Source organism: Symphalangus syndactylus, chromosome 1 (assembly GCF_028878055.3).
Source record: "Symphalangus syndactylus isolate Jambi chromosome 1, NHGRI_mSymSyn1-v2.1_pri, whole genome shotgun sequence".
In the NCBI taxonomy this organism is placed as follows: domain Eukaryota; kingdom Metazoa; phylum Chordata; class Mammalia; order Primates; family Hylobatidae; genus Symphalangus; species Symphalangus syndactylus.
In genome coordinates, this window is record NC_072423.2 from 87,881,778 (window position 1) to 87,901,723 (window position 19,946).

At 41.2% G+C, this 19,946-nt stretch overlaps 2 protein-coding genes and 1 non-coding gene across 3 annotated transcripts; all 3 read left to right on the plus strand.

The window, feature by feature from the left end:
• The first annotated feature begins 4,096 nt into the window (after positions 1-4,096).
• On the plus strand, positions 4,097-5,014 carry LOC129490252 (olfactory receptor 4D10). The gene has a single exon (XM_055293968.2). It carries the CDS (start codon positions 4,097-4,099, stop codon positions 5,012-5,014), a length of 918 nt encoding a protein of 305 aa, XP_055149943.2.
• A 5,577-nt stretch (positions 5,015-10,591) lies between these two features.
• On the plus strand, positions 10,592-10,694 carry LOC129461252 (U6 spliceosomal RNA). Its single transcript, XR_008650438.2, has one exon. It is a non-coding gene; the product is annotated as a U6 spliceosomal RNA (small nuclear RNA).
• A 4,487-nt stretch (positions 10,695-15,181) lies between these two features.
• On the plus strand, positions 15,182-16,117 carry LOC129490261 (olfactory receptor 4D11). The gene has a single exon (XM_055293976.2). The coding sequence runs from the start codon at positions 15,182-15,184 to the stop codon at positions 16,115-16,117; it is 936 nt and encodes a 311-aa protein (XP_055149951.2).
• Positions 16,118-19,946: the final 3,829 nt, after the last annotated feature.

Here is a 19,946-nt window from a genome sequence, read left to right on the forward strand (position 1 = left end):
CTCAGCAGTGAACTGAGATCGCACCATTGCACTCCAGCCTGGGTGACAGAGAGAGACTCCATCTCAAAAAAAAGAGAGAGATACAGAAATGTAGTCTATTTGGTGTGAGAGAAAGCATCATGCATTTGCTGTGACCCTTTGAGTTGCTTATTGGCAAGGTCCCTTCCTGTCAAATGTTTATCTTCACAACTTTTTTCAAACAATCTTTCTAGGAAAAATTTAGAGCCCATAAAGAATATTGGGGAAAAGGCACTATTTCTTTTATCCTATTTCCATCTTTTGTATTTTATACATCTGTTCCTTCAGCCAAACATAGATTCTGGAAATATTTCATATGAAGTACAGGAATAGCATCAATGCTTACCCAATAGATGGTGGTGAGAATTAAATTAATCAAATTTTGTGCTGCTTCACACATAGGAAACACGCAAAAAAGTAAAAGCTTATATTTCTACTGGAAATCATCATATCTTCTATCAACTTCCAATCTCACCCAAATCTATCTCTGCTTCTCACATGACATACCTCACATTCTATAATGCATGATGCTTCATCAATTTACACAAATCATCCACTTTTATTAGGCTATACACACTTGTTAAACAGTGACAATGTGGTCCAATTTATCCATATGCATTTGAAGATTGCAATAAATATTCACTGGCTATGTATAAGGTGGAGCAAGTAATAATAATTTAAAATTTTTCCTTCAAATGATCAATGACAGCTTATAAACATTGGCATTGTTCTAAAGATGACAATGTCTGTCACCACTATGTGGTCCCAACACCCTCTTACTTTGATCCAAAAAGGGAAAGGGCAGAAGAAAGTCTGATGAGACAGCGTAGGCTGCCTCTCAGAAGGGGTCACTGTCTTTTTTCCTGCTCCACACTGGAGCAAGAACCACAGCCTTCCATCACCACTTTCCAGAACACCCTCCTCCACATGATACTAGAAATTCATGGATCAAAGTTGAGAATAAAGAAGTCGAAGGACATTGCCCCCACCCACCATGAAGGAATATTTTAGGCTTTGCAATCCTGAATATGAGAACAAGGAGGTCAGCAGACAGTTCAGTCATTCACTAACCAACCAGTACCTAACAAACACTGAATGTAATGATAAGCTCTTGGCAGGGAAAAGTGGCTCACGCCTATAACCCTAGTACTTTGGGAGGCTGCCACGGGTCACGAGGTCAGGAATTCGAGATCAGCCTGGCCAACATGGTGAAACGCCATCACTACTAAAAATACAAAAATTAGCCGGGCGTGGTGGCACACACCTGTAATCCCAGCTACTGGGGAGGCTGAAGCAGAAGAATAGCTTGAACCCAGGAGGCAGAGGTTGCAGTGAGCCAAGATCATGCCACTGCACTCCAGCCTGGGCAACACAGCAAGACTCCATCTCAAATAATAATAATAATAACAATAAGCTCTTTATTAGTAGAGTAAGAAAATTTTGGTACTAATAAAAACCTCCTTTCATTCCACACTCTCCCACTCTGTGCCAACCACACTGCATTTTCCAGTATTCTTCTGTATAAGTACATCATCTTCACTACTGACTGACTTTTTACAGGCTGTTTCCTTTGCATGATGGATCCTGCTTCCATTTCTTGGAAACTAATCACGACTGAGGGGAAAACCTCACCTCCTCTAGAAAACCTTCCTGCACTATTCCCAGCTAGAGCTCTGCTGTGCTCCCACAGCACTATATTGGTACCAGCATCATCTCTCATGTGTGATTATAAACTTATATTTTTGTATTTTCCATTAGAGTGAAAAATTCCCCATAGTAAGAACCTTGCTGTGCTCACATGTATATGCAGAATTCCAACCACCCCATGAAGATCACAAAATGTGTGTTGAAGGATTAAAGGGCTCATTGGCTAGATAAATGCCTTCTCACTTGCCCTGATAAATGCAGGCTCAGGAATGCAATCGAGTCCAACTTTAGGGAATCAGGTTCCATTTTAATGACATCAATTCTTGCTGCACAACCTTACCGAGATTGTTACAGAAGGGGTGGGAGATTGGTTGGGTTAAACTCATGCTAACCTCAAACTTATCTTGGAATTTTATTATTTTTTTATATAAATATCTCATCTGGGACAGTTTTTCTGCCACCTTTACCCTAATGCAAGACATAATTCTGGTCAACTGAATGCTTAAACAAAGATTATATGTTGTAGCAGATGGAATGTTGGCCTTGGAGCTAAAAGAATCATATTGGAAATTCAGTTCCACCACTTACTACTGTTGTGAGTTTGGGAAAATGAACTCACCTTTCTGAGCATCATTTCTTTATCTGTAGGGAAGAAATAAAAAACTCTTCTTCATAAGAATAAATAAGACAACCGTTCACAGGACATTTTAACTCTTGGGGTATGAAGATTGGAGGGGGATCATGATTCTCCAAATGGTCTTCCCCCAACCACCTACAAATGGACCTACTGATGGTGGAGACAAGAAAGGAGGAGGAATGGGACAGGAGAAAAAAGTAGATTATCAGTTAGTTCCTGCCTTTTGACAGAGCTTGAAATTGGGGATCAACAATAAGACCCCAGGGTCAGCCTTGTAACCTCTTAAATGAATCTCCTCCTTAGCTCAGATCCCTCCTCCTCCCTGCTGGCTCAAACTGATGATATCCACACTAAATCCATTTGACACAGTCCAGAGTTGAGAAGTTGGAGCCCCAGTCATTCAGCTAGTTGATGGCAGAATAAGGACTAGATGGAACCAATGCTCCAATCTCCCAAATCCAGAGCTCTCTTCACTACATCCCACTGCCTCTCTCAGAAGGAAAATTCTTCCTTTTGGGAAAAAACTAATCACCTTTCAGATTTCCAAAATCACTGAAGGTTCTTATCAAAATGTGTTCCTGCACAGGGTAGAAAACTAACTGATAATAATGATAGTATTAATAATACAGCAGCAGCTAAAACAAAAATAAGAACCGGCTGATGGTCCTTTCACTTCTTACATCTAGAAAAATCAGAACCTTTTGACCTCCACAGCAGCATAAGTAACAAGATGAGATGAAAATATTTTCTTAAAATAAACAGAAAACAAAATTATTACAATAGCATATTTTAATGCTATTCACTCTCAAAAGGACAAATACTGCATGATTCCACTTCTAAAATAGTCAAATTCATTGAAACTGAAAGTAGAATGGTAATTGCCAGGGGCTGATGGGAGAGGGAAGAGGGGAGTTGTTGGTCAATGGGTACAAAGTTTCAGTTATACATATACAAGATATGTAAGTCCTAGGGAATTGCTGTACAACATTGTACCTACAGTAAACAGTCCTCTACTGGTACACTTAAAAATTTGTTAAAAGAATAGATCTCGTATTAACTGTTTTTACCACAATCAAAAACATTAATTATGTTCTTTGAGATTTGTTTTTACACGTTGTTTCAAATCTGTTTCCTAATAGCAAATTTAACATACTTTCAAATAAATATTAAGCAAAAAATCTGATTAGTGTAAAGTAGTGACAAGGACAAGTTGACTAAATGAAATCATAGGCTGCAATTTTAAGAAATCTGACAGAATACAACCAAGAGCTAGGAAATTGATTCGTGACACAGCAACATTGCAATAAGAAATAGAACAGCAAGATAAGACTCTCTTGAAGTCGACAGAATATTAGCAAATGTGACTATTAAGTGTGTAGACTGTAAGTTTCCTAATGGCTGGAACTACTTCTTACTTATCTTTGTATTTAACACTTCACAGTTCCTGGCAACCAATAAGTTTGAATGGATATAAAAATAAATAATAAATATAACAAAAATAATCAATTATATTAAATATACTATGTAAATGTCACTATTAAACATGATATGTTTATTCTTTCCCAAAATAGTTTCATAGGAAAATAATTATTGAATGACTTTGCATGTGATAATTTGATCACCAAACTGATTGCTATCTTAAAAATGTGGACAATGCAGCAAATAGCGAACACTGCAATCACGAGGGAAGTTTCTGAATTGCATTCTAGTGTGCTTGGGAGGACAATAAAATAAACATCTCTGTGCTGTTGCATGACATAGCTTGAAACAAAAGAGAATAAAGAGGATGATTCAATGGAGATGAAAAACTGTACGAGGGTGAAAGAATTTATTTTCCTTGGCCTGACCCAGAATTGGGAAGCCAGCTTAGTCTTAATTCTTTTCCTGTTCTTGGTGTATGTGACAACTCTGCTGGGAAACCTCCTCATCATGGTCACTGTCACCTGTGAATCTCGCCTTCACACGCCCATGTATTTTTTGCTCCGTAATTTATCTATTGCCGATATCTGCTTCTCTTCCGTCACAGCGCCCAAGGTTCTGGTGGACCTTCTGTCTGAAAGAAAGACCATCTCCTTCAATCATTGCTTCACTCAGATGTTTCTCTTCCACCTTATTGGAGGGGTGGATGTATTTTCTCTGTCAGTGATGGCATTGGATCGATATGTGGCCATCTCCAAGCCCCTGCACTATGTGACCATCATGAGTAGAGACCGCTGCATTGGGCTCACAGTGGCTGCCTGGTTGGGGGGCTTTGTCCACTCCATCGTGCAGATTTCCCTGTTGCTCCCACTCCCTTTCTGTGGACCCAATGTTCTCGACACTTTCTACTGTGATGTCCCCCGGGTCCTCAAACTCGCCCATACAGACATTTTCATACTTGAGCTGTTGATGATTTCCAACAATGGACTGCTCACCACACTGTGGCTTTTTTTGCTCCTGGTGTCCTACGTGATCATATTATCATTACTCAAGTCTCAGGCAGGAGAGGGCAGGAGGGAAGCCATCTCCACCTGCATTTCCCACATCACTGTGGTGACCCTGCATTTAGTGCCCTGCATCTATGTCTATGCCTGGCCCTTCACTGCCCTCCCCACGGATAAGGCCATCTCTGTCACCTTCACTGTCATCTCCCCTCTGCTCAACCCCTTAATCTACACTCTGAGAAACCATGAGATGAAGTCAGCCATGAGGAGACTGAAGAGAAGACTCTGACCTTCTGATAGGAAATAGACCAGTACTTCCCTCCTTCTCACCACTTTTGAAAATGCTTGCCCAGCAAATACATTCTACTCACTAGTTGATTTCTAATTATTTTTTAGTCTACTAATAAGAAACACATGACTTTCAAACATTCTGATTAGCAGATCATAATAATGTAAAAAAAGATGGGTTCTGTGTCACCAGAGAAAGTACAGAGATAAAATTGTTAGCAGGAGAGGTGTATATTGTTTTTGCAATACAGCCTTGGAAAAACTAAAGGACATGAAACCAAAATACACTCAGACATTTCAACTACAATCCTGTACTGCTGCCAGGAAGGGAGCTGAGACACATATTAGAAATATGATGCAGCTTGGGCATTAGGATTCCATAAGATCTTTCACAGAGTCATCATATCCTAATTAAAGAAACCACACCCAAGTTAAGTTCCTCCTCCAATCCTATAATACGAACCCAATAAATATCACTATTAGATTTTTTAATCTAAAGCCCATCTACCAATAGCTGAGAGCAGGTGCTTGGATCAGCACAGCTTGAATTAGAACATGACCTCACATATTGTGACCTCTGTGACCTTGAACATAGTTTTAACCTGATCTTCCTCTGAACCCCAGGTCTGCTGGCCCCCACTCCAGGACATTCTGTCAGTAGCCTGGGCTTGGCTGTAGCACAGCCCTTGGGACCCTGTTTCAATTCCCTGTTCTCTTTCTCCCAATCTCCCCCAGTAGGATTATGCTTTATTTATTGTCATATCCCCAACACCTGGCACAAGTATAACATAATAAATGCTACTGAAAATTACTGAATTGAAACATTCAGTGAAAGACTACTGCTCTCACTCATTTCTGCTATTCAAATCATTGGAAAGTATTGTTAAGAAAATAATTCATTTTTTACTCTCTGAAGACATGACTTCCTAAAAATGACTGAAATCTTCGAAGCTGCTTCAGACTGTGCATACTTATTCAAAAAACTGGAATAAAATGGAAAACATTATTCGATATATCAAGTTCATTTTTATTTGTTTACTTAATGTGCTATTACAGCTGCTGGGAGTTGTTCTTTTGTAGGTTTTTTTTTTTTGCCCATTTCTGGAGGTAGATCCTAGATATCTTAAAATTGTTGAAACTAGCAAAATGTGTATGTCGGTATACAAATCTCAGTTCACAAATCAGATATGCAAAGGTCCTGAGATGGGGATGTGTCCACAAGGTCCAAGAAACAGCAAGGAGGCCCTTGGGACTAAGTGAGAAGAAGCAAGTAAGAGAGAGGAAGTGCCTGTAGTTGAGTTCAGAGAGATGGTAGGGTCTTGGGGCCAGGTCATCGCAACTTTGCGGACCACTGCAAAGCTTTTAGCTTTCACACTGAGTAAGATGTGGCACATTTGGAGGCCTTCGAGGAGCAGAAGAGGGGTAAGGACAAAAACTGGGGAGCAATTCAGACCCTACTACAATAGCCCCATGAGAGAAAGAATGAAGACATGACTTACAATGGTAATGGTGGTCATGGTGAGAAGTTTGAAAAACTTTGAAGGTCAAGTTGGCATGATTTGCAGATGAACCCAACACGGGTTTCCTGACTACTATGTATCCCGTGAGAGCTCCATCATCCAATTTGGTCATCAGGCCATTGAAAGTTCCTTCATTCTCACCTACATGATCCCTTCAGATCCAATATCTCCTCCTAGTACTTATGTGTCACACTTCAGACTCACCCTGCATGCATGGGACTGCAAGAATAGAAACTTATTTCCCAGTAGAAGCCAGAGGTTCTCCTCTTCTACTCACATTGTAGGAGTCAGTATAGCTGCAGAATCTTCTTAGGGACTCATGCTTCCCAGAAAGCATCCAGGTAATCAAAGCTAGGAAAATAAATAAATTAAAATAAAATTAACTTTTTATATTCAGAATAAATGCTGTACCTGGAAATAATAATATAAAAAGTCAGGTTTTTGTTTTGTTTTCTTTGGTTGGTACCATTTATTGTGTTATTTATTTATATTTTCAAATCACTTATTAAATTTTTTTTAACATAGGCACCAGTATTTCTTGGAGAAATGACTGATTTTAGGACTGGAGCAGGGAATATACAATATAAGCCTGGAGCATCTTTTAGCACCAAAAAACAAGGAAATGTTTAAAAAGCAAAACAGTGGAGGTATGTCAGAGGGGCACAGGAGCCAACTGAAAGAGTTTCCCATGGCCAAAGTTGGAACGACAAAATACATAATGTAGTCATGGATTATAACCCGAAGTATAAAATAAATATCCATGAGCCCAATCATACATAAATGATTAAATAAATCAATAAATGGAGGATAACAGACAAGTCTTGCATGCAGGAAAATTCCAAAAAATGTATGTAGATTCTCCACCCTCAAAGACGTGGAGCATGACTCCCAATGTTTTTTTTTAATTGAGACATGGTCTCGCTCTGTTGCCCAGGCTGGAGGGCGGTGGTGCATCTTGGCTTACTGCAGCCTCAACCTCCTAGGCTCAGGCAATCCTCCCACCTCAGCCCCACAAGTAGCTGGGACTATAGGCAGGTGCCACCATGCCTGGCTAATTGTGGTATTTTTAGTAGAGACAGGGTTTCACCGTGTTTCCCAGACTGGTCTCAAACTCCTGAGCTCAAGAAATACTCCTGCCTTGGCCTCCCAAATTGCTGGAATTGCAGGCACAGGCCACCACACCCAGCCCCAATTCTCTAAGTGTGAGTTATAAATAGTTATCTCCTCTCTCCAAAGAGTACAGTTTTTTTAATCCTGGAGAAACCTGACAAAGACTACCTCAGCCGGGTGTTCAAAGTTAACATCATCAGTGATCAATCATGATAATGGCATGTACCCTGATATGGTTTGACTATGTCCTCACCCAAATCTCATCTTGAATTGTAGCTCCCATAATTCCCATGTGTTGTGGGAGGGATTTGGTGGGAGATAATTGAATCATGGGGGTGGTTCCCCCATACTGTTCTCATGGTAGTGAATAAGTCTCACGAGATCTGATGATTTTATAAGGGGTTTCTCCTTTTTCTTGGTTCTCATTCTCTCTTCCCTGCCACCACGTAAGACATGACTTGCTCCTCCTTGCCTTCCGCCATGATTGTGAGGTTTCCCCAGCCATGTGGAACTGTGAGTCAATTAAACCTCCTTCCTTTATAAGTACCCAGTCTCTGGTCTGTCTTTATCAGCAGTGCAAAAACAGACTAATACATACCCTTTGATATGATGTGATGAGAGTGGCATTTGGCCTCTGCATTCTTTCTCCCAGACATCTGCAACCCCTGTCTAACCATGAGAAAATCATCAGGACCAGCCAAATTGAAGAACATTGTATAACAGCAGTCCCCAACCATTTTGGCATCATGGGCTGGTTTCGCAGAGGATAATTTTTCCACAAATGAAGGTGGTGGGGATGGTTTTGGGATGGTTCATGTGCGTTACATATATCGTGCACTTTATTATTATTACATGTAATATATAATGAAATAATTATACAACTCACTATAATGTAGAATCAGTGGTAGCCCAGGGCTTGTTTTCCTGCAACTAGATGGTCCCATCTGGGAATGATGGGAGACAGTGACAGATCATCAGGCATTAGAGTCTTATAAGGAGCTTGCAACCTAGATCCCTCACATGCAGAGTTCACAGTAGTGTTCCCACTCCTATAAGAATCTAATGTCCCCAATGCCAGCAATGAGGAGCAGCTGTAAATACAGATGAAGCTTCTGTCACTTGCTCACCCCCCACTCACCTCCTGTTGTGTGGCCTGGTTTCTAACAGGCCAAGAGCTGGTAACAGTTCATGGCCTGGTGGTTGGGGACCCCTGTTCTATACAATACTTGACAATGACTCTCCAGTACTGTCAAGGTCATCAAAAACAAGGGAAAAAATGGGAGCAATTATGGCCAATATTCCGTTTTTAGAAGCTTAAAGCTGTAGATCTTAAAGATGGTCAAACAATGAAGCTAGCTGTTGAGTAGAATCACATTTCTCACTGTGTGGCCATCTTGGTGTCTCGTTTCATTTGACTTTATTTTTCTTAGTATAGACAGCCAACCATGCTACTCTGTCCTGCGCCTGCTTCAACCTCTTCCCAAACTGGGGATTCCCAGTCAGTAAAGTAAGTGTGGAGATCTGGAGAAGGGATGAGCCTTCCCCAAAACTTGCATGCCCCTGTGCTGTTTGGTACTAAAGGTTCCATTTCCAGTTCTCTTTGCGTAAGTTGTTAGACTTGGAAATAGAATAGGATGGAAGACTGCGCAGTGAGTCCAGTCCCCTCATCAGCTCCAAGTTTCTCTGCACCATGGGCACTCATGGAAGGGTGCTCTCTGATCACCAAGAACAGCACTTTTTGGACTTTCTCAGGAATACAGCTTGACATGTTTCCACACAACCTTTTCTTCTTTTTGAAGCCAGAAGATAAGGGGATTCATTCTTTCAGTTGCCTCTGAAAAACTTTAGGCTCTAGACAAAATGTGTGTTCCTCAGCACATGTGTCTGAGTGACTTCTTAATTACTCCCACTGAAACAACCTCACCGTCAGCAGAATTTTTCCACAACTGCATCCAACTGTAATCCCTCTGATAATTCTCACACTAGTTCTGGGATTAAAGAACTGGTAAATATGATGGGACACTGTGAATCAGTGTGGAAGAGCCAAGAAAATATTATTCCCTAAGTCCTTTCCACATTAAGACAGAAGAGATGCCATTGAAATAACTGGCCTTCAGAGGGGTGTTGAGCAGAATTTTCTAAAGTTGGATGATTCCTGAGGTTCACGTGGACATTATTTAAGATGTTGGAATTCTTGGAAGAAGATTGCAGATTTTAGGTAAAAAAATAAAAGTCTGCATGTGTGTGTGCCTGGGGTGTCTGGGTGTTTATGCATAGAGTGAGAAATAAGAAAAAGAAAAATTGAAATCTAGATGTAATCATTAAGATTCACAAATACACTATGACTACAAATAATGTAATATGTACACAAGATGCTGCATTCTGGGAGAACCTTCCTTTAGTAACAGACAGCACAAGCTAGAAATAGTAACAAAGAGTACGTTGTGGAATGAGAGAAAGAGTTGAGGTCAATTTGGAATTGGGAAAAAGGCAGCTTTTGCTTTCTGAGACCTCTTGAATGGTATAGAGAAGAGATTTTTCTCAGTCTTCTTTTCTCTAGACGGATCTTCTCAGGCTGAAATCAGCAGAGGTGATTCTTACCCTGAACTTAAACCTACAGTAACAAAGGCTCACAAAAGTTGAGAGACTCAGACAATAAACACCTGTCTACCCTTCTTAGATCTAACACAAAAACAAGAAGTTTATAGTGTAGGGGACAGGGGAAAACTTCCCCTTCATCCTCTGAAAGTTCACTGAAAATCAGCTGACAAAAGGCAGACAATTAGGAGAAAAGGAATACAAATTTATTTGATCATAGTTTTACATGACATGGGAGCCTTCAGAATGAAGACTGAAAGATGCAAGGAAAATGTTCATTTTTATGTTTAGGTTCAACAAGGTGTGGACAGCCATGTAGAAATATGATTGGACAAAAAAGGTATGATCGCTTGCTTTGGCAGCACATATACTAAAAGTGGAACAATACAGAGGAGATTAGCATGGCCCCTTTATCAGGATGGCACGCAATTTAGTGAAGCGCTCCATAAAAATAAAAATTTTACATTTAAAAAAATGGTATGATCTAATGCTAATGGGCAATAGTGAAACCCAGCAAGTCCTGTCTGTTTAGATCCTATTTGGCCTCTCTGTGCAGCAATTCCTTCCTCCTAGGTATGAGGCAGTGCTCACTCTCTCTCTCTCTATCTCTGTCTCTCTGGAATGGGGTTCTTATGACCTACAATCAAACAAAGTAGACCTGAGAATTTATTTATGGCCAACCCTTACACAGAAAGGTGGAGTCACGGGGAAGTTAGAACAATATGTTTAGGTTTTATAGCTGGCTTTGGAGAAAAAGGGTTCTGGTTTCCATGACCCACCTTAGGGAAGAGGTATTGTAGTTTCTACAGCTAACCTTGGGGAAGAATGAAGGACTAGCCACCTGACACAGGAAGGCAGGAGAAGGTCAGAGAAAAACTTTTACTTCTCAGGCCTTCATTATGGGGTATTGTTTTCTGAGACCTTATGATGGCAATGATTTTCTTTTCTCTGTCTTTCCATGCTGTCATGTTTGCAGCCTTTCTTTCCAGCCAAACTTCCCACTCATTAGCAACTTTCATATATTTAAATAGTCCCCTAAGGCCAGAATGTCCTTTTTCCCTGTTCCTATATGTCCCAAACATAAACACCACTTCCTCCATACAGCTTCACTGAGCCTCTTATTTGGAAATCATCCTCTTCTCACACTCAGCTCTTCATCTGTCCTTAGATCACTCCCATGTAACTATTAGATTTCAATGCTTTTCCCACTGCATTTAGATTATATTCCTTTCTCTCAAATAGCCTAGAACTCTTCTCATACTCCATCAATATTTGCTAAATAATTGGATGGATTAAAAGTAGCAGAAGGGTGGAGCAGAAGCTGGGGGATGTTGTCTTTAAATTACCAAAGGCAGTTTGTGAACATGAGACGTATTTCTTTTGGACCAATAGTCCTGGCCTGGGGTCTGGGATATGGTTTACCTTCCACCCATGTGTGCGTAAACAATGTGCTATTTACACGGGGGTCCCTTTGAAGAGTTTAATAACTAAATTGGTTTTCCTCACATCTCTAGTAACCATACTGAGTTGGTGTTCCTAGTGGCCATTTCCTCTCTCTTTAAGCTAATCAGGATTGATAGCTACCATTTAGTTCAATAACACTCCATTCACTGATGAGGCTTCACTGTTAGGGTTACCCAGCATAGCACTAATCATGACAGATAACCAGCCCGTATGCTGAGAAGTTTACACAAGTTAATTCTCCAACCCTCATAACTTCCCTGTGAGGTGAGTATTATTATTATCCCCATCCTACAGATGAAAAAATAGAGGCTCAATGAGGTTATACACTTGCCCAAATCACACAGTGGCAAAGCCAGGACTTGAACACAGATGAGTCTTGATCCCAGAGCCCTTGCACTGAACAGTTTCTCTGGTCTGCTAATAAGATGTCAGAGAAGAAGCCAAACCAAGCTCTTTTTACTGTCACACACTGTCACCACTCTCTGGGTCACTGGAAGGTAAATATCTCCTAATTCCTTCAAAACAGCAAATGTTCTGATGAAGTGGTTGAGGACACATGTGTGGGAAACATGCAGTTCCTCTAAAAGAATGTCCATAAATATATTGGAAATATATTTATTGAAGAAGCTGTGTGTGGGAATTATTAACCTGGAGTTGTCTTTAAGGGAGCACACATATAATTACACTTATTACAGATTAGGCAATGCTCTAAGTACTGATGCTCTACATAGATTAACTTATTTAACTCTCACTAAAGTCTTATGAAGGAGATGCTATTATCTCCAAATTACTGATACAGAGAATGAGGTCAAGGGATGAAGCAATTTGCTCACGTTAGCACAACCAGTAAGTACTCAGCTGGGATTTGAACAGGCTGTGTGGTGCCAGAGTCTAGTAGGCATCTACCTCGAAGGTAGAATACTTCTTGGCAGCTTGTTTTTGGATTTACCCATTAAATAGATTTTGGACAAAATTGCCTAGAGAGGAAAGAAAACTTGAAGACAAAGTGAGCTAAGTGAGAAGAAATATCTTCATTTAAATTGGAGAACACACTCAAAGAATGGGAAGAAAGGGACTTTTGCCCTTCATTTCTTTCTAATTATGGAAAGAAAAAGGAGATAAACCAGGAAGAAAGAAAATAAGGCCCATTTCAAAGATTTATCAAAAAAAAAAAAAGAAAGAAAGAAAGAAAGGAATTCAAAAGCAACACAGTTATAAGGTAAGTGTATGTGTAACAGTTTTTTAAAAAATTACCAGCCAGGCGCAGTGGCTCATGCCTGTAATCCCAGGACTTTGGGAGGTCAAGGCGGGTGGATGACCTGAGGTCAGGAGTTCAAGACCAGCCTGGCCAACATGGTGAAACCCTGCCTCTACTAAAAATACAAAAATTAGCTGGGCATGATGGTGGGAGCCTGTAATCCCAGCTACTTGGGAGGCTGAGGTGGGAGAATCGCTTGAACCCGGGAGGCAGAGGTTGCTGTGAGCCAAGATTGTGCCACTGCACTCCAGCCTGGGTGACAGCGCAAGACTCCATTTAAAAAAAAAAAAAAAAACTGCCAAACTATTTTCAAAAGTGATTGTACCATTTTACATTCCCACCGGACTTCCATTCATCTACATCTTTGTCCACTCTTGATATATCAATCTTTTTCATTCTAGTGACTCTAATGTATACTATTTTTAAATTACACTGTGGTTTTAATTTATATTTTCTGGTGATAAATGATGTTGAGCCTTTTCATGTGCTTATTTGCTATCTCAGTGTCTTCTTGCTGAAGTGTCTGTTCAAATAATTTGTCCTTTTTTCTCTTCTTTTTTTTAACTTCTTTTAGTGACTTCATTTCGTTAAAATAATTTGTTCTTGTTGCTTAATTGGGTTGTTTGTTCTCATACTATTGAATGTTAAAAGTTACAGCCATTCCACTCTTAGCTACTTACCCAAGAGAACTGAAAACTTATGTCCACACAAAGACCCAAACGTGAATGTTCATAGCAGCTTTATGGGTAATATTCAAAAGCCACGAATAACCCAAATGTTCACCTACAAGTGAGTGGATAAGCAAACTGTGGTATATTCATACAATAGAAAGGAACAAAATAGCAGTACACACAAAACAATGGATGAATTTCATGGTTGAAAGAAGGCAGACAAGAAGAAAATACACATAGTAGAATTTCACTTATAGAATATTGTAGAAAATACAAACTAATGTATAATGACAGAAAGCAGATCAGTGGTTGCCTGGAGAAGGAAGGGTAAAGGGGGCAGGCTACAAAGGGGCACGAGGACATTTTCTGGGTGATAGATATATTCACTCTCTTAACTATAGAGATGGTGTCACAGGTATATATGTCAAAACTTATCGGCCAGGAGCAGTGGCTTACGCCTGTAATCCCAGCACTTTGGGAGGCCGCGGTGGGCGGATCACAAGGTCAGGAGTTTGAGACCAGCCGGGCCAATATGGTGAAACCCCGTCTTTACTGAAAATACAAAAATTAGGCAGGCGTGTTGGCACGTGCCTTTAATCCCAGCCACTGGGGAGGCTGAGGCGGGAGAACCACTTGAACCCAGGAGGCAGAGGTTGCAGTGAGCTGAGATCGCGCCACTGCACTCCAGCCTGGGCGACAGAGTAAGACTCTGTCTCAAAAAAAAGAAAAAAAATTATCGAAGTGTGAATTCAAATATGTGCAGTCTATGGTATGTCAATGATAGCTTGACAAAAATTATTTTTTAAGAAAGAAATTGAAACAACAGAAGAGAAGCTCTGAGTACCATTTTTATTTCCATAGCTAAGGAGCTATTCACTACCCAGGGGGTTCAGTACCTAAAGTAGATGAAAGTAAAGAAAGAAACAAAGACGTCCCCTTAGAGAAGAATAGAGCAATAGAAATGAATTTTACGGCTTAAACATTTTATAATTTCTCATGGAAATAAGTTTGTGATTTAAGAAGGGAGGGGTGCTGCTTCCGTACAATTCAATCCAGTGGGGGGCCTCTTTGCAGACAGGCATTCTTAGAACCATTTAAATGGAGCATCCAGTCTGGGAAAAAACAACAAAATCCTCAGCCCTTTGAAACTCAAGGTGTTCTAGTCACACAAAGTAAGCACTGCCTTACTCACACAACAAACTAATCCCATTTTTATATTTCCCATGCCACAATAGTCTCTTTCTAAATAGTTAATATCCCCCTCTGTTTATCTTGAATAATGTTCTAAGTATCTTGAATAACTGGAACATTATTTTTATGAATTTTTATACATTTTTTAAAATTGTAATTTATATAAGTGTATGCATGATTGTGTAATAAGATGTCATTTTACATGCATTGGCGATAAACTTGAAATTGTAATTCATGTGGTGGTAATATCTCACAAGTTTTCAGACCTAATACTTGAATCTATTAAGAGAGAATAAACACTTTCTGAAATAACATCATTTTTTCCAAGATATTCAGGAAAGAGAAAACATGATTCAATGGAGTTGGGAAATGTCACCAGAGTAAAAGAATTTATATTTCTAGGACTTACTCAATCCGAAGACCTGAGTTTGGTCTTGTTTCTTTTTTTATGTCTTGTGTACGTGACGACTCTGCTGGGAAACCTCCTCATCATAGTCACTGTGACCTGTGAGTCTTGCCTTCACACCCCCATGTACTTCCTGCTCTGCAATCTAGCCATCCTTGACATCTGCTTCTCCTCCATAACCGCTCCTAAAGTCCTGCTGGACCTTCTGTCAAAGAAAAAGACCATATCCTATACAAGCTGCATGACACAGATATTTCTCTTCCACCTCTTTGGTGGGGCAGACATTTTTTCTCTCTCTGTGATGGCGTTTGACCGCTACATGGCCATCTCCAAGCCCCTGCACTATGTGACCACCATGAGTAGAGGGCGATGCACTGCCCTCATCTCTGCCTCCTGGATGGGGGGCTTTGTCCACTCCATCGTGCAGATCTCCCTGTTGCTGCCTCTCCCTTTCTGTGGACCCAATGTTCTTGACACTTTCTACTGCGATATCCCCCAGGTCCTCAAACTCGCTTGCACTGACGCTTTTGCTCTTGAGCTGTTGATGATTTCCAACAATGGCCTGGTCACTACCCTGTGGTTTATCTTCCTGCTTGTGTCCTACACAGTCATCCTAATGATGCTGAGGTCTCAGGCAGGAGATGGCAGGAGGAAAACCATCTCCACTTGCACCTCCCACATCACTGTGGTGACCCTGCATTTCGTGCCCTGCATCTATGTCTATGCCCGGCCCTTCACTGCCCTCCCCACAGATAAGGCCATCTCTGTCACCTTCACTGTCATCTCCCCTCTGCTGAACCCTTTGATCTACACTCTGAGGAACCAGGAAATGAAGTCAGCCATGAGAAGAGTGAAGAGAAGACTCGTGCCTTCTGAAAGGGAATAGAAAACAAATCCAGGCCAGGCGCAGTGGCTCACAGCTGTAACCCCAGCACTTTGGGAGGCCAAAGCGGGTGGATCGTGAGGTCAAGAGATCGAGACCATCCTGGCCAACATGGTGAAACCCTGTCTCTACTAAAAATACAAAAATTAGCTGGGCATGGTGGTGTGCACCTGTAGTCCCAGGTGCTCAGGAGGCTGAGGCAGGAGAATTACTTGAACCTGGGAGGCAGAGGTTGCAGTGAGCCAAGATCGTGCCACTGCATTCCAGCCTGGCAACACAGCAAGACTCCATCTCAAAAAAAGAAAAAAAGGCTGGGCGTGGTGGCTTACGCTTGTAATCCCAGCACTTTGGGAGGCCGAGGAGGGCGGATCACGAGGTCAGGAGATTGAGACCACGGTGAAACCCCGTCTCTACTAAAAATACAAAAAATTAGCCGGGCGTGGTGGCGGGCGCCTGTAGTCACAGCTACTCGGAGAGGCTGAAGCAGGAGAATGGCGTGAACCTGGGAGGCGGAGCTTACAGTGAGCCGAGATTGCGCCACTGCACTCCAGGCTGGGTGACAGAGCAAGACTCCGTCTCAAAAAAAAAAGAGGCCGGGCGCAGTGGCTCACGCCTGTAATCCTAGCACTTTGGGAGGCTGAGGCAGGCAGATCACGGGGTCAGGAGATCGAGACCATCCTGGTTAACACGGTGAAACCCCGTCTCTACTAAAAATACAAAAAATTAGCCAGGCATGGTGGCGGGCGCCTGTGGTCCCAGCTACTCGGGAGGCTGAGGCAGGAGAATTACTTGAACCTGGGAGGCAGAGGTTGCAGTGAGCCGAGATCATGCCACTGCATTCCAACCTGGCAACACAGTGAGACTCCGTCACAAAAAAAAAAAAAGAAAAGAAAAGAGAACAAATTCAGCTCTTCATCACCAAGGACACCTTATATAATTTTTCCCATGAATTCACATTTACATAATCAGATACATTGTCAGCAAACCAACTATACTCACTACGAACAATTTGTCTTCCTATTTAAGTTAGTAGATAACTGATAACCCAAGCTTCTGTGCAGCGTGAAGTAACTAGTGTTATAGGAGTGAACTGACTGTTATTTTTCCAAAGACCAAGTAACCTTATGTCAATCAAGACAGCTATATGGCAGGCAGATAAGATGATTAAGTCCAACATTTTTTTCAGAAGATAAGGAAATAACAGCCCAGAGAGATAAAGTGATGTGTTCAAGGTCTTATGTTAAGTTAATTACAGAGACATCTTCAGATGCCCAACCCATTGTTCTTCCACCACATGAATGAAATTTATTACATTGTTGGACCTGTCTATACCAAACTATAATCCTGTTCTGGAAGGATCTCATGATCAATGCCTCTGGCGTACATATATGTGGGTATGTATGGCCTATTGCAGATGGAGAAATTGGCCTCTGCTGAGTTAAACTAAAGTGGGCTAATGAGCTACTGAGAACTTCATAGGAACATAATGGTTATCCTCCTGGATTCCTATCAAGATTGATGAGGCTTGGGAAGATTTCTCATCATGGCCTAAAGGTATGTATCTTAATGCAGAATTAGACATGCCAGACATTCTCATGATGAGTTTGGATAAAGGCAAAACTTCAGAAACCACACAGATGAAGCAATCTATCTCTACCATCAAAGGACCGATTTTCCAGTTGCAGCCTTACAAGGGTCAGTTTTGCCTTAGCCTCACCATAGAGAATTCACATTTCTTTTCACTGGAAAGAGAGAGAATGGGAGAGTTAAAGAAGAAAAAGCTCTACTCGGTCTATTTTTTCAAACTTCTAGTATTTGTGAAGAGGCAGTATAGGCTAGTGTTATTATCTGGGAGAGCAGTAAAGCATGGTGGATGAAAGTTCTAATTTCAGAATCATACAGACCTAAGTATGAATCCTATCTCTGCCATCCACCAGCTGTGCAATCTTGAGCAAGTTATTTCACCTCTCTCTCCAAAGGTCTTAGCTCACCTACACAAAGATTCTCGTTATAATATCCATCTCATGAGGTTGTTGTAAAGGACAAAATGAGATGGTATACATGAAATATATGATACCTGGCAGAGAATAAATATGCAACCAAAGATAAATGGCATTATTAATATCACCTTTATTGCTTTGCCTAACACACCTTCTGTTTCCCATTGGCCTGTCACACCCTTCTCCCATATGACCCATACTCCTCATTTTTAGATAAAAAACTGGTTGAGTAGAAAACATGAAAATGTATATTGAGTTCAAAACATCTATCATGTTAAAATGTCTAGCTTTCTATTATCAAAACGTGACAATAGGTTTGCTTGTTGTTTATAAGGCTTAAAGAGTCGCCCTGGGCAGGTGCAGTGGCTCATGCCAGTAATCCCAGCACTTTGGGAGGCCAAGGAGGGCAGATCACCTGAGGTCAGGAGTTCAAGACCAGCCTGCCCAACATGGTGAAACCCCATCTCTACTAAAAACACACACACACAAAGTAGCCAGGCGTGGTGTTGGGCACCTGTAATCCCAGCTATTCAGGAGGCCGAGGCAGGAGAATCATTTGAACCTGGGAGGCGGAGGTTACAGTGAGGCAAGTTGTGACACTGCACTCCAGCCTGGGTGACAGAGCGAGACTCTGTCTCAAGAAAAAAAAAAGTCACCCTGAAGCTGATGAGAGAAACAGCACAGGAGAATTTAATATCAAAAGAAGATAATGGGTCAAAAATAAACCCTGGCTTATAGAGTAGTCAAGAGGACAGTCCCCATGGGATGCAACAGTGAGCCCAAGGAGAGTAAATTAGCCAAAGGATAACGAATGTTGAAGGATAGTGAATGTTGAAGACAAACTTTACTTAAGTCCCTCATTGGATCTGGCCTGGCCCTATAAGCATTCATGAACTAACTGGCTCAAATGTTTGCCACTTCCTGTCACCTGATCAACAAAATCTAACTTCTTACAATATTAACTTACTTCTGCAAGCAAACAGATTCTAATAAAAAGTCACACTTGCCAAATCACTATTCATAGGGTCTTGCTACCTTTGCCCAAGTAGCTTTGGTCTCAAGAGTCCCTAGACTTTTCTTTATGAAATTGCCTATGAAAAATACACACTACAAGCCACTTAATAGCCCATTTCACGCAAATCCATCCTTTGCCCTTTTCTTTCCTTCCTAACTCTTGTGACTCACTCAGATCAAGTTTTTATCTCTATATCAGAATCAGATGACTCCACAGATCTATAGGGCCTGATTAAGAAACATAATCCCAAGAGATCAAGAACCCAGGAACTCTTGGCATATCATTGTCCCGTTGACTTCCTCATGACCGTGTCTAAACATGCAACATAACCTGATTCAATAACTCAGGACAGAAAAAGCAATTGCATCTGATCACACAAACACTTATTGGCAGTGACATAAAATCACAAGTTGAGCAGCATTTTTCCCACTTAAGTTAGTTTTTACTAGTTTTTGTTTGTTTTGTTTTGTTGTTTGTTTTTTGAGATGGAGTCTTGCTTTGTCATCTAGGCTGGAGGGCAGTGGCATGATCTCAGCTCACTGCAGGCTTCGCCTCCCAGGTTCCAATGATTCTCCTGTCTCAGCCTCCTAGGTAGCTGGGATTACAGGCACACGCCACCATACCAGCTAATTTTTGTATTTTTAGTAGAGATGGGGTTTCACCATGTTGGCCAGGCTGGCCTCAAACTCCTGACCTCAGGTGATCCGCCCACCTCAGCCTCCTAAAGTGTTAGGATTACAGGTGTGAGCCACCGCACCCAGCCTAGTTTTTATTTTTATTTTTATTTTTTGAGATGGAGTCGCTCTGTCACCCAGGC